Raw genomic sequence first — 15408 nt, 5'->3', positions numbered from 1 at the left:
TCTCAATGATTTAAATAGCCACCAGCCTTCTGGGCCTGATGGAAAGGAGCTTTTAGCCTGGCTCACTATTAGCTGTTATGAGCTCTCTGGTATGAGTCTTTCAGGGTCTTCCACGCATCAGATCAAGGAATTCCATCTCACCCCGGGCTGATGTCCAATGAATGTCATGTTGTTGTTCTCGAACAGACAACTGCGATAGCTCAGTACACTGAGCTTCACAGAAATGAATGTGAGTCTGCTCATTTTGAAAGGAATGGGGGGGAAGAGACAAGGCTATACAATAAGGACTGCACAATACTATTGTAGTCAAGCAATAGTTGTTCAGATTATATTTTATTAATTGCTTCTCATGTTAAACATCATATGTATTGTTCTGAATATTATTTTTTGATACAGAGGCTTCTACTGTTGAGTTTTATTTTTAGCAGAGGCGATATTATTGCCACTGGACGGAATGGGTTCTATTCTTGTCAGCGTCTCCCATTGTCAGGCCAAAGAGAGGCCATGGCCTCTGTCAGTCGATGAGTTGCGAGAGAGAGAGAATACTAAACTTGTAAATAACAGTCTATGTATGAAAACTACACATTGTGATTACGATTTCCATGACTTCACATGTTAATCCAAATTGTTTGCTGCCCTATGACCGTATGCTTGTTGTGTATATGTATTTCCCCCATCATTCAAACCAGTAATATTAAAAACATATGTGCTGTATAAAGTCACTTTTACATGCTGTATTTTGATTTATTTTTTAATATAGTTTAATTATTTTAAGTGGTGAAATCTTAAAGTCTATATTGAGACATACCAACACATGCTACATTGCTACAGAACATGTATGTCCTTCCACACCTTTACTCACCTTTGTTCTCAGCACCACCTGGGGAAAGGGGAATTTCACTATTTTGCTCAGTGTTCTAAAGAAGTCTAAAGCTCACAATGTCTACAACACAAATATAGCCATTTTATTTACAATCCAAACCCACCAGTAACCCTTTATGTCTTCAGAGTTTGTGTATATGTAATGCTGGTAAATGTAAATGTAATGTAATGGTGGTAAAATAGTGGTAAATCTGGAAATATGTATTTAGTCTCACAAGGCCCTACATGTGTATCTCTGTCAGGAACTGGTTTTAAAATGATGATTAAAGACAAGCCCTTTTAAAACTACAGTACAACAATGGCATTAGGCTTTAACACACTCATGTGGGACTCTCAGTATCTCAACGGTCAAGTCAAATCTATTTGTATAGCTTTTTACAACTGTTGTCACAAAGCAGCTTTACATAATTAGTAATTAGTAAAAGACTAAAAATGAAAAAAATAAATAAATAACATAAGAAGACATGATGGATCCAAGACCCCCAGTGAGCAAGCCAACAGCGACAGTGGCAAGGAAAAACTCCCTCAGAGCTGGAGGAAATAACCTTGGGAGGAACCAAAACTCACAAGGGGGACCGACCCATCCTCCTCTGATTAAAAATATTTATTAAATTATTGATAAAAGTTACCAAACCTATACCTATACCTCTATACTGTTGAACTGCTCTGATCATAATCATAATATATTAATCATGGTGTAGTATAACTTAATATAGTCATGGCAGTGATGGTCAGAGTACAGTGGCTCTGCCACTACAGCCCAGGGATCGAGAGTTTGAATCCCAAGTCATACTGAGTTCAAGAAAGCACATCTGGCCATGGGTAGACGGGGCTCTTTTCCCTCGTTACTGATCAAGTAATGTTGGCGCCTGTTAGCTGGTGTGCCGGAGTTGGGGAGCTATGAATGAGTGAGTTAACTGGTAGTAGCAAATTAGTAGAAAAGGGAGTTTGGATTAGTAGAAAAAGTCTATGAACAAATAAAAAAAACATTAGAAACATTAACATTAACTTTTAGAAACATTAAACTTCTCAGACATCTGGTTTATTTCAAGTCTGTACGTTTCTGTAAAAGCTGCATTTCACACCAATACACTTTAAATAATTTTGTTTATGCTTTGAAAAATCTGTTGAAATCCCCTTTATTCATAGAGATATTGGACTAAGGTTGACTTTGTAACCAGTCATATATTGATTATATACTTTGAGTAAGTCAGCAGGACAAACTCATAGTCAGTACATCTCCTTTGCTTGCCTTGGCCATGTTTGCCCCTGATAAAAAAAAATGACAAAGGTGATGGTGAGTATGATCTGACTGGAGGAAGAGTGCTGAAGAGATTATTACGGTAAGGAAAATTATTCAAACTGTTTATAAATGTATTTTGTTAGCCAGCCTAGCGCCATAACCCCCCCTCCCCCCCCAAAAAAAAACACAAAAAAAAAACAGCGAATCACACTATGGCTTAAGAATGTTAGGAGTAGTCACTCTAGGTAGAGAAACATTGTGTAACATTGTGGACAGATGTGCCCAAAGGAAAAAAAAACTTTCACACAGGTCCCACCCTTCAAGAAATCTCGCCCTACCCGAACACATATTTCAGATTCATGATTTAAAGTGGTTGAACTGTTCACTGTTAACACCCTGTTCTTTGTTAACCAGACCTGATTGGTTTCACTCCTGTTCACTCCTTACTATTGTGGCAGTTCGCCCTACAGTTGTGGTTTGGATATTGACATGCACTCATCATGCACATTCCTGTCATGACAACATTGAGCTTTCTGTGATTTCTTTAAACTGTTAACTTTTTTTTCTGAGGGGAAAATGAGGGACAACACACATCTTAAATAGATAGTGCACAAATTTTACATTTTTAGTTTTTTTCTTAAATCAACACATGGGACAGATTTACAGGGTACAGGGTGATCAATATAAATATACCCACATTATTAATTCTAGTGCTGAAAGCTCTAAATGTCATTTAACGTACCAAAGCCAAGGCCTCCTAACTTCCTGGTAGTGATCATGATCGTCTACAGCTGCGAACTGAGGCCTTCAATCCCAGGAACAGGAAAGCATGATGGTAGGTAGGTGCTTTTGGCCAGAACATGATGGTAGCCTCATGCTCTGGTACTGTTAAATATCAGCTAGATGCTCGCTTGAACACAAATGGGAGTTTAAAAGAGACAATGACCCCAAACACACAGTACACGTGGTTGTGGAATGGATAAAGCAAGTCAACATTGAGCTTTTGTAATGGATTATTTCCCAAAATATTCCATATGGATTTTTGCTCCTGACCTTTAACCCTGTCGAAAGTACGTAAACTCTGCTTAAAGGTCTGATCTTTACCATGAAAACAACAAATGTTATTGAATTCTACCTAGAAGAGTGGTCAAATATTTAACCAGGATTCAGCTAGAAGATTGTTGTATGCATATTTTTTTATGTGTGTGGATCGTTTTGACACTTTGCTGATTTTAGAGACCCCCCGCCCCCAGAAAACCTGTACACCAAATTCTTGTTTTTATCTTTTAAAGATGTATGTTGTTACGCATTCTTCCACAAAAAAGAAAAGTTCAAAATATTAATTGAAAGCCCAATATTGCTTTGACATTCATGCCCATGGTAAGTGTATGTAGATTTTCAATCACTGTGGCCAAACCTGTTGTTTTTGTACTGCTAAAAATGAAAGGGCCCAAATAATGAAAACCACTTTTCCTCAAAAATGACTAAAATCTAATATTCTTTGTTTGATTGAGGCGCAGTGCAGTGCAGCCAATCAGAAGAGAGGTCATGTAAATAAATCAGTGTTAAAATCATATAACCAGACGGCCTATTTAACTCCAAAGACAGGTTGAAATGGTATAAAATGGTAAAAACTATGACTGACGTTTTGTACATACACCCACACAAATGCATATCCATTTGACCTCAAAGGTTTTTTCTTAAAACGACACATGGGACAAATGCATGCACACAGGGTGATCATTATAAATCATTATAAACACACACACACACACACACACACGCGCGCGCATTCATTTGGCCTCAAAGAGAAAAATCTAATAAAATCTAGGAGATGGGTCTTTCAAAAGATAAGACCAAGTGGCGAGTGCCTCTCAAAAGTTTTGTAAAAACAGACATATCACATTTTTTTATTATTAAATGTGTCACCTTTTATACCATACGAATTAGACCAGACAGCTTTCCACTCAAAGCCTACCTCTCGAAATCGTTATTAAAAACATCAATGGATTTGGTGCTAACAGGCTATTAGGCGGGCTCTGCTTGGCGTTATGAAATGTACAGTACTCATTGTTCTGTAGTGATGCAACGTAATATTCGCTTTTATTGGACGTAAAAGACAAAAACAACTATTTCAACTACAAATCCCATGAAGCTCTCCTCTCCCAGGCTGCGCTGTGATTGGCCAGGAGGCCCTCACGCGAGGGGCGTCACGCAGAACCCGACGACATCAAGAGATCCAGCTGGTAGCGACGAGTCAGTCCGAGCGGAGAGAGGAGCCCAAGTGACGGGGTTCAGCAGAGTCACAGCAACTCCGCGATTAAGAGCTTTAACGGACACCTTTCATCGTCAGCCGTGAAGGTAAACCTGTCTTACTCTAACGTAGTGTGTTTTTAGCGGGTCGGCGTCTTAGTTTAGTTTAGTTTTTAACACTGAATCATCCGACGGCCAGGCAGTTGTAGTGAAGTGAGTCGGGTTCGGCTACTTTTCAGTTGACTCACAGACAGATCCGCTCACTGGCCTCTCTCGCTAAACTTGCTAGCTTAGCTAGCTTCCCCCTTTGCTTTCCGCTGTACTGTTGTCGAGTACAAAGACAACTAGATTAACGCCAAATCCGACGGGAACAGCGTGGATCATTTAACGTGTATCTACGTAGCTGCAGTTCTCTGAAATTACACTTCGTCACTTTTCTTGCCCACTTAGCTACTTTGACAGTGGCTGGCGTGCATGTCTCGATGAGCGCTTGTTGTTTTTGGTTAATTAGGAAGTCAGACACATGGATGGCTCTCACGAAGTCACGTCGTGCTTTATAACCGTCTGGGCTCGTAATTGTAGACCCAAACAGTGCTTCAGACATTGTCCATATTCGCTCTTCATAGAGGACGAGCTAACTTGCTACAGCTAACTGCACTGTAAACAAACCCGCACGCATCGTCCTCACAGTGCATCTCAGCTCGGCTAGCGTGGTGAGAAATGACAGCTGGAATAATTAGACCACTGTTTCCACTGTTTCCACTGTTAAACCCAGCGTTTGTAGCTAAATACTTACTTAAAAATTCAGGAGCTATATATCGCAGGGAAATCGTTAGCTAGCTAGAAAAAATAATAACATTATGGTTTCTTTGTCTCGGTTCTGCTTTTGCGGAGGCTCGGCTGATGGTAGACGGAGGCTCCGATGTTTACCGAGCTGTCATCTCGACTCCAGGGCTATTTTGACATTTCGTGTTTTCTGATGCTGGATCGTTTGTCATGAGGAGTGTTGGTTTTAGCTAGTTATCTTGTCTAACTCCTAGCAGTCATTAAAGCTAACTAAGTGTGTGATTTTTTTTATTTATTTATTTATTTTATTTTTTTATTATTGTTTCTGGCTCAGATGTGTACATAATGTGTCCAAAACTATTGCCCCCCCTATTAATAAACGAATTCAGCTACTTTAAGATGGGCCCATTGCTGATTGAAAAACATTGCTGCTAGGATGGGACGCTGTGGAACAGCTGCACATGAGCCTAAGGTCACCCTGCCCAGTGCCAAGTGTTGGCTAGATGGGTACAAATCCCTCCAGCATCGAGCTGTGGAGCAGTGGACATGCCTTCTCTGGGGTGATTGAGCTCCATCCAGTACCTCTGGGGTCTGCAGCAAATGGCTATATTAATATAGCAAACTCACTACTAATAATTCCCCCAATTTTAGAAGGAACGTTGACCTTTTGGATCTGTGGTGTGCCTGCATAGTAGAAGAAGCCTGGCAGAGAGGGCTTTAAAGCAGGTGTGCCTGGCTGGGCAGGACGTTGTTGGCATTATCAGATAATACTAATCTTAACCTTCCAATCTTTCAAGTACTGATAAAGTAGTGAAACTGATGTGATGAACTTTATTCCACGGTTCTTATCACATGTGGTCTTATCGTACAGCCTTTTACATCACTTACGTGATGCCCATTTGTTGAAGGTACATTTCAAGGTACAAGTCTGTTCCAAGTACGACAGACCTTATTTTTTAGAGATATCAGTTTGGTTATCATGGCTTATCAACTTGTAGTGTATAAAATGAAGGGAAATTATGGGAGGGGTGTCCTGCCTGTGTCAGGCCCAGTCACCTCTAATAACCCTCACCGCTCTTCACCCATGGCAGTGATTAATGTTATATCACATGATATTGTCATTATTAAAACCAGATTTGGCCAGATTTCAGACATCACATTTTGCATTTGTCCTGCCAAGAAACGTGCACCTTCTTTTTCCACATCTTTAAATAGACCCAGTGTTTCGCAAAGCTGCCTGCCCCCAGATAGCCTAAGCGTCTTATGCCCGGACCCTTGCCATTTCATGACGTCTTCTCTCTGTGCGGCTGCCCAACTCGTGAGGCACAGGTGCTCTCTTAATGGGGATTAGCTTTCTTCCTTAGAGTCAGAAGTGTACTTTGATTTAGCCTATCCTTACCCGCTAGGGAAACTGTGCGCAGTACAAGTCGTTTAAAGTGTAGGTGAGCGTTGCTGTGTGTTTTTCTTTTTTTTTATATAAATAAGCAGGATGCGCTCACCAAAATGTTTAAACGGAAAACCACAGATGTTAAGATTAAGATTTTTTTCTGCGAAACAATAACTGGGAGAGATGTAAGGGGTTCAATCGTGATGATACAGCCTTGTTCATGTAGTTTAGCCTGTCCTGTCCTGTGTTTTTTTTTTTTTTTTTTTTTTTTTTTTTTTTCTTTTTTTTTTTTTTTCCTCTCCTTTCCCCCCTCTTCTTGTTTTGTCAGAACCCGAGACTCATGGCATGAGGAGTACATACACCCCAAGAATGGAGTACTGTGTGATAGATGTGGGATCTCAGTTCTGTATGTCACTCTCAAGTAACACTTGATTGGCTCACCATGCAATTCCTCACATCCGGTTGGCCTAACGCCGTAGGTGGCGCAGTGTTGTGCGGGGCTGTTGTGTACTGGGGAGCTGTTTGGTGGTCCATGTCGTTTAGCTCGCATCAGTTTCTGATTACCCTGGCAGTTCCCGCAACCCATTATCGGAAGCCAGCCATGCAGGTAAAAAGCTCATTTTGACCTTGGCTAGGCACATGAGTTTGGACATGCGTCACAGTAAATGGAGCATTAGACAAACTGTAAGGACGGTGGTACTCCTGGAGTGAAGGACAAGTTAATCTGATTGTGGCTCTTCGCTCCTGAGAGCATATGTGTATGTAACCTGTGTGCGTTTATATACTGAGAAATAATGAAACCTGACTGGTTATTTATGATGGCTGACTGTACAGAGCAGTTTACAGTGCTGGACATGCTTCGTACTTAATGCAGGAGGGTTGGACAAGAGATGATTTGCTGTTACAGATTTGATGAGACTGAAAAGGGAAGGGAGTAGAGGTGTAACTATAGGTGGATTTTCATACAGCCATACCGAGGATACACAAGAGCTTATGTGCAAAGATTAATCAACGTAATGTGGAACCCGATCAGTAGCCGGAGCCTGAGAGAGCACAATTGGCCTTGGTCTCTCGCTCCACAGATCACTTCATTGCGATGCTAGTTGGGCGTCTGCTAGCCGATGCATCAGAGATTGGTACTAGGCACTTTCCTCTGAGGGAGTTAATTGCCCATTGACATTGCGTTGGCGGCAGCTCAAAAAGAGGCGGTGGCTGGTTGCACATGTCAGTCCTCACCATCCCAGTGGGTTAGGTTTTTGGCTATCTAAAATTGGGGAGGAAATTAAGTTAAAAACAAACAAACAAGCAAAAAAAAAGTATAGTGCAGAACCAAATTTCTCAAGCACAAGTTCCATCCAGAAAATATATGCTGTAAGCCGTTAGCAAAGCAAAACTTGGATCAAGCTGATTGGAGTGTAACTTGTACTACTATCTCAGGCATCCCATCACCATCAACTTCCACTTTGTAAATGAAGAACGTTTTTTGAGAAGTTTTTATACATAACCTGCATAAACCTGGTGAATGGTCTGGTAATAAGCTTTGATGTGAAGTGTGGTGTTTTGTCTTTATTATTTTCTTCTTCTTAGTTCTGTAGCTCAGTCCTTGCATGCTGTATCAGCAGACAGAGCAGTTTACAACATAAAGCTTGGCAAATCGAATGTTCTATTATTTAAAATATTAAGCATTTTGAAGTAGTTTGCTGCTCTGGATTAGAAACAGCTTCAGCCGCTATTCTTTTTACATTTGGAAGTGGAAGTGCACCAGGTCGCAGTGATTTCTGGACCAGTTCTGCTGCTCGACCCCCTTGAGTTCGCTCGATTCCTCACCGCTCTGATGACTCATCTAATCAACTTCACCGGCTAATAAAGTAATGGAACGACCCTCAAGATGACGTCTGGGATTCCCCTGAGGGGAAATGATAAGGCCTAGTGGACGAGGGGTTGTTAAAACCAGTAGTGAAACGGATGGCTAGTCCTAGAATCTGCTCAGCCTTTGGTGCACAATTGGTACTTTCCCTCTTTCACCACATCTCATCTAGTTATTTCATCGGAACTTTCCTGTAACACATGCTCCTCAGGTTTGAATATAGAGCCAGATAACTCCTTGCACAACAATGCAATACAAGTGACCATAGAGTGGGTAACAGTGAGTCCAGCCAGTGCCCCTCCTTTCTCACAACAGTCGGATCTTGCGCAATGCTCCTCTCTCTGCTATAGCGGTTGTGTTTCATATTTCGTCCTCTTGCAGAGAGGCCTGCTCCTCTCGCGCACCCAGCCAGTGCAGTGCTGTTGGTTGTTAACACCAGGTCTTATGACCGAGTGAGAGAAAGGACAAAGGCCTTTAGTGAGGGCAGGGTCGGCCCTCTAACCCCCTCACTCAGCCTCTCATCCTCTCAGCCCAGTCACATGGCATACACACCCAGGACCGGCTCCAAGATCTGCTTTTGTTTGGTCTCACCCATTCTCTAGTTTGTTTTGTTTTCTGATTGCACCCTCCCCCCCCCCCCCCAAAACAGGGACGGTCAGATGTTAGATTTATGCAACCGGTCGAGATGTCGTCCGCTTGCGCCGGTGACTGCTGGGTCACACAAAGAATATTTCTGGCCTTTCGGGACTTGCCGAACACAATGAAATGTTTTGTTTTGCTTTTGTTAAAAATCACTTAGATTTTTTTGTTTTGTTTTTTCACCCTGAATGGATGTCTGATAGTTACTGGACAGTTAATAAGTGCCAAATTAGGTTCTTTGCAGTTGAAATGTTTTTTTTTTTTCCTTGAGCTCCTATAATGCTTTTGGAATTCATTTAATTCAAGCAGTTCACAGAAAGAGTTGTTGCACATAATGATTTGCTTAGTCGCATGTATTTGGCCTATCCGGGAGGGACTGAAAAAGCTGTCCAAATCTTTTTATGCACTTGGATGCTAAATTGAAGCATCTGCCAATTATTCCAAACCCACAATATGATCCAATGAATCCTTTTTTTCCCCTCCTTGGATGATAATTGGAAATACGCAGATTTATTTTCTCAAATTACAATAAGTCTTTTTGCATCAGATTGGCATTGCCAAGTTCTCTACTAGAAAATGTACATTCATTCATTAGGGCTAAAGTGGTGCTTGCTACGCTGATAGCGGCTGATGCAACCCCATCATAGAGAAAGTAACTGTACCCTGCTGGGGCTGAGCGATGGCTGCTTTGAAACATGAAGCATATGTCCAAATGTGTGGTGGATCTAAGAACCCTGGCTTTGTACATGGATGGTGGTCGTTGGTAGTGCTCTACATTAAGTTGTGGGCAGCCTAGCAGAAAGATGCAATACCCTTCCTGTCGGAGCTAACAGCTGGTTAGTCATGACATACGTTTCTCTCGCCTGTTTACCACCCTGTTATTTTGGCTCTGAGTGAATTGTGCTGCTTTTGTCTTATAGGGGGTGGGGGGGGGGGGTGACTAGCATAGTATGGCATAGCTTAGTTTTAAGCACTGTAACAAGAACATTATACTTACTGTTTGTAATGAGAAACTCCCATTATTCAACCATGCCAAGATAAGTGGCATTTTAGCCAAGCTCCACAGTTCTAAGGGGTAACACGCCAGCTAACACATTCATCCATGTGCACTGGAAGTGTGCTGACCATGGATTTTTACGGTTGAATTTGATTACTTTACAGCCAAACAGGCTAATGGGTTTTTTTTCCTTTCTTTTTTTATTTTATTTATTTATTTATTTATTTTTATAAAAACCTGAAGCTGAAATACTGAAACAGGCAGTATAAAGCTATATGTATATAGATATGGGCGAACAAGAATTACCACATTCTCATGAAATCTAATGCATTGTCAGTACTAAAATATAAAAAAAAAATCAATATTCTTGTTACCAGGATTCATAATGCATTCGAATGTATTTCCTGATTGGTATTTAGTCTAGGGATCATGTCTAATAGCCTTTTCCCACACAAAATGTGTTTGTTTAATCTGCATGTTGCTATAAACATTTTAGCAGCCTACTTCAATAAAGATGGATGTGATGATGGAGTGAAAGTCTGTAGTACTGATTCTGATCATCCGTCCCTGGTGTGTATGCTGGTCGTTGGACCCTGTATAGATTTTACATAGGCAGTTTCTAATTCAATTTAGCCAGTCATCTGAGAAGACCCAGTAAATCACATCCACATTCAGCTGTGTCCAGTGCATTGATATTAGTAGTTTACTGAATGTATGGATCTGCGTATGCAATTTCTGTCTGTCTGTCTGTCTACTGTCAGTAACTACATTGGCTTCCATCGACTTTATGTGCATTTCAATAATAATAATAAATAATAATAATGCAATAAAGTATAGATTTTTAGCTGTTTGTTTCTATCAAAAACAAATTTGTTTGTGATTTAAAAACACTGTACAAAATTGTCATTTCCTGCAGTTGAGAAATGTTGCAAATAGTTCTTTGGTGTATTGTCCCCTCATAATTTAATGCATTTCATACAGTTGGCTGCAATTCCATACAGTTGGCTTCCCTGACGGCTCCGTAATCTACTGATCAGGACATTCTGTTCATTTTATTACACTTTTCTCCATCAGAGCAATTCGGCCAGAGATCACATCTCTCTGAACTGTTTGATAACTTTCCATTTGGAGCTCCTGCAGCCTTTTCTCCGCTGTGTTTGTTCTCTAAATCCCAAACCGCACACTACTACACATGACTTACTGCACTAATGAATATGCTCTCTCTCTCTCTCTCTCTCTCTGTGTGTGTGTGTGTGTGTGTGTGTGTGTGTGTGTGTGTGTGTGTGTGTGTGTGTGTGTGTGTGTGTGTGTGTGTGTGTGTGTGTGTAGCCTTTGTGTTTGTGCACGTGAGGGAACATCATCTAGCTACTAAATTCCTATGTATTTTCTCTATATTTTGGTATTGACAAACCGTTTATCAGTGGAAGTATAAGTGGAACTGGAAAAAATGTTTTGCCAACAGTTATTAAATATTACAGACAGTTTCTGTTTCTGTGGTCTGCATCCTTAACCTACATCTGCAAACTTTTTTTGGAAGTGTTAAAAAGGTTTGTCGTAATAAATGATTTGGATGGAAGTGTAGCTACTGCCTCATAGCTTGATTGCCCTCAGTTCCCTCTCAACCACTGACTGACGCTCCAAATTACAACAGGAGTCAAGTGCTTTTCTCACTGTGAGCACAAAGACCACTTCTCACTGACACTGGCCTTCCTCTGATCACTTTTTCAGTCACATTCGCACGCTGACCCTTTCACCTTCTACCCCCCCCCCCCTTTTTTTTTTTTTAAAAACCTTGGAGAGACAGAGAGAGAGAGAGATGCTCTGTTTGCTCTTGTAATGGTTCAGAGTGGCTATCTTTCAGTCTGTCCTTATGGTTCCTGCACTGCTGAGTAACTGTATGGACCCTGCTGGGATGTTTTTTCTCAGCGGTTTTTCCACAGCAACCACTGCAACACTTGAGATTGTGGTGTTACTTACCTTTTTTGTGGGGGCAGTTATTATTTATGCTTTTATTGGGAATCTTTAGACATCCCTGTTTTGAGTTGCACTCATTGCTGACACAGCTTGTCTGTGTGGCATAAAGGTGAGAGACTTGCTGCTCACATAGCACACAATGCAAGTCATCAAGCTATGGCTTCTGCACCCTAATAGTGTGCTAAATGTTATTTAGTGAGTTGTGCTACCTGTGAGTAAATGTATATGGCTTTCTTTTGGACAGTTAATTGGGTGTAGAAGCTGATATTTCATGACTCCCATACTGCACTATAGTAGGGATCTATTTGAGAGTCAGGTTTTATCACTGCCTCAAACAGCATCTCAGCCATATCAAAATATATATCTTCATACCATTTGTATCTTTGCATATTTTATTTCTAAATAAGTTACTTATTTACTTATAGCTCTTCAGATATAGATACTTTAACTGGGTCATCCGTCCCAGGTATGTAGTGTAGTTTGTAATGACCAGGATCAACTACCAAAGCACCTGGTTTTCATTGGCGGCCTATGGCTAGCTGATCAGTTTGGTGGATCACCCAGCCTGGATGTGCTTGTAGCTGTGTGCTAGTCAGGATAGCTGCGTTCGCCTTTGCAGTCCTGCTTCAAAACATTGTGCTAGTCTTAATGATACTGGCAGAGCTTTACATGACCCCAGTACACTTCACGATTGTGCCGTCCCTAACAGAGGGGAAAAAACATGGCAAATATAATACAAATCATGCACTAAATGACAGAATGAGGGAGCAGATTCTGATGGATGTTTTGTGAACACAGCTGTGGCCATGCTTTTGATTTAAAATGAGAGCAAATCTCTAGTGTCTATGAGAAGACGGAAGAAGCCAGTTTTGCAGCTGTGGCTATACATCTGCATTCTACTGCAACAATGCCTCTGTTGATGGCTCACATTTATACGCTGAGTGTTGCAGAGGTCTCTAGCAAACCATATGCCTATTTAGCAAGCGATTCAGATGTGGCAAGCCAAGCTGGACCAGTTCTTTCACAGAGGAAAATGATTGCCCCAGAAGTTCTTGATTAAATTGCCCTCGTTATCTCCTGTCTCAAGCACCATATTAGCACTCTGGCACCCGGTCAGAGCTTTAGAAATGCTTTGCCTCAAATGGCCTGTTGAAACTCTTGCATTGGGAAATTGGCATGGCCCAAGACTGGGGAGGGCAGCATTAAAACGTGGCAAGCATGTGCCTCCCAATATGGGTCTTATCACTCAGCGGCACAGTGGAACAGTCTCATGTTGTCCGCCCCAAAGCGTTTGGTCATTCACCCCCATGATTCTGGCCGTACTGAGGCAGGACTTTTAGTTAAGCTACTTTATTCACAACAATACCAAATTATTGTTTATGAAATTGGTTAATGTTCTTATGAACTTTTGGGCTTTATTTCCTTTGAAGAAATCCCACAGAGGTTTCTTAATCTACATGCTGGAAGGGTCCAAGCAAATGTGTTTCTCAGCCAATGGGAGTTGCTTAAGATAAATCGGGAGCTTGGTTGCGAAGGGTGGAGAAAACCGTTAACTTGTTTATTTGATGAATATGTAGGCTACCTACTTCCTCTCCCTGCCCTCTTTCTTTCTGTTTGACAATCAACAATCTTGCATGTTTGTGCTCTAGGTGTTGTCCCTGTAGGGTCTGTCAAAAGTACCATCTGTTTGAATTCAGATACATTTTTCTGCTGTTCCCGGTGGCTTTTGCTTGTCTTCGTCAGTGTCATTAAGGTTTGTTTGTTTGCTTATTTATTTGTTTATTTTAGTTTTTTTCCCAACTGTATGGTCTGGAGTGGTCCAGAAATGCATGTCTGAAAATTGGAGGAAAACTGCTGTTTCTTTATCTCACGAATGTCTGTTCCCCTGGGTACTGCAATTCTATAGCTATAGTTTGTTTGTCTTGAGAAATATGTAGAACAAGGAAAATCTTTCATTGCTTTGCGTTCAGCTCACCTTGAAATTCTTACTGGCTCGAGGCCTGAAGTTCAGCTGGTGCTGGCTAAAGGCCTGAGGAATGTAATTGCCACTATTTCATTGGGAACGATCACTGTAATTTACATGTGCTTTAATTGGTGGTACCTTAACAACTCCCTTAGCAGACAGTGTGGGTGCGTTCTCGCTCAATGATCCTAAAGATATGTAACCTGATTAACCAAAGCCAAAGTCCGTCTTGTGGGGGGACCAAAATTATTGGGCATTTCACAAAGACTGCACAGTGACTGAGAGAAAACCAATGACTGCCCAAATAACTGACTGCCCAGAGTTTAGACTTTACTCATTCTGATTCTGTGACCAGATTATGGCATTAAAGTTTTTGTTTAAGAGTCCTCATGGCCAACATTATTGGCAATGAATTGGGTTGCCTTTGGCTCATGTATAGTACTGTGGATAGTTGGCTATAGGGCACATCAGACCATTAAAGCCAGGTTAGCACATGTTGACTAAGTTAGACTAACCAACCAACTACGTAGGAAGAACTGTTTATATTAACTAGCATATCTGTCTCCTTTCTCAGGTTCAGCAGTGTTTCCAGTGCCCTGTGGTGCATCAGTGGGAGGAGAGGTCCGTTTTGAAGTTGTGTTCCTATTCAGTCTGGATCAGTCCAGCACTTTGCACCAGTAAAAGGAAAAGGGAGTGCGCAAGAAGACAAACTGGACGGAGCAGAGTTGAGGGAGGGCGAAAGCCCAGCCTTTGTCCTCAGACATCGAGTCTGCACCGATAGCAGCACCAGCACTAGTACCGACCACTCCACCTCAGACAGTCAGGACGTCATGAGCCCAGGCACATCCTCAAGCAGCTCAGACTCTTGCTCAGGAGGCACTACACGGAATGGAGTGAGTACTGCACTAACTTCTGCACTTGCCTTTATCAAACAAAAAACATACCAGTAAAGTGTATCTGACTTCCATGATTCTGTGAGAACATAGTGGTTAGTGTAGGTTGCAGTCGAAGTTCAATTTCAATTTCTGTAGTGTGCAATTTCAATTTCTGTAGTCCATTTGTTAGATTTAAGGCTAATTCACACCCAGTCCTTTTTTTTATTATTTTTTTGTTTTTTTGAGGAGAAAAAAGCATGCCATGTTTTTAAAAAATAAACCCACATATATTTATGATGTCATTTACACAGAGTCCAAAACTGATGGACTGCGACACTGCATATATATATATATATATATATATATATATATATATATATATATATATATATATATATATATATATATATATATATATATTTTTTTTTTCGGTTAGAGCCTGCTCTATTTTCTGCGTGCATTAAAGAGCTGACCAATTACACACCAAACAAATGAGCATTATTAAAATAGAAAAGGTCCAGCATAAGTTTCTTTTCTGCCAG

The 15408-nt window shown here is 41.0% G+C and overlaps 1 protein-coding gene across 1 annotated transcript in view; it reads left to right on the top strand.

The window, feature by feature from the left end:
- The first annotated feature begins 4396 nt into the window (after positions 1–4396).
- Positions 4397–15408, top strand: part of adipor2 (adiponectin receptor 2) — a 36540-nt gene continuing 25528 nt past the window's right edge. Inside the window, exons 1-2 of the mRNA XM_072672909.1 lie at positions 4397–4486; positions 14566–14884. Coding sequence (XP_072529010.1) covers positions 14822–14884 — 63 coding nt within the window. The 5' untranslated portion in view covers positions 4397–4486; positions 14566–14821. The remainder of the gene's footprint in view (positions 4487–14565; positions 14885–15408) is intronic.

This window comes from Salminus brasiliensis, chromosome 2 (assembly GCF_030463535.1).
Source record: "Salminus brasiliensis chromosome 2, fSalBra1.hap2, whole genome shotgun sequence".
In the NCBI taxonomy this organism is placed as follows: domain Eukaryota; kingdom Metazoa; phylum Chordata; class Actinopteri; order Characiformes; family Bryconidae; genus Salminus; species Salminus brasiliensis.
Note: the sequence above shows the minus strand (reverse complement) of the source record. Positions and strands in the feature narration are given on the sequence as shown.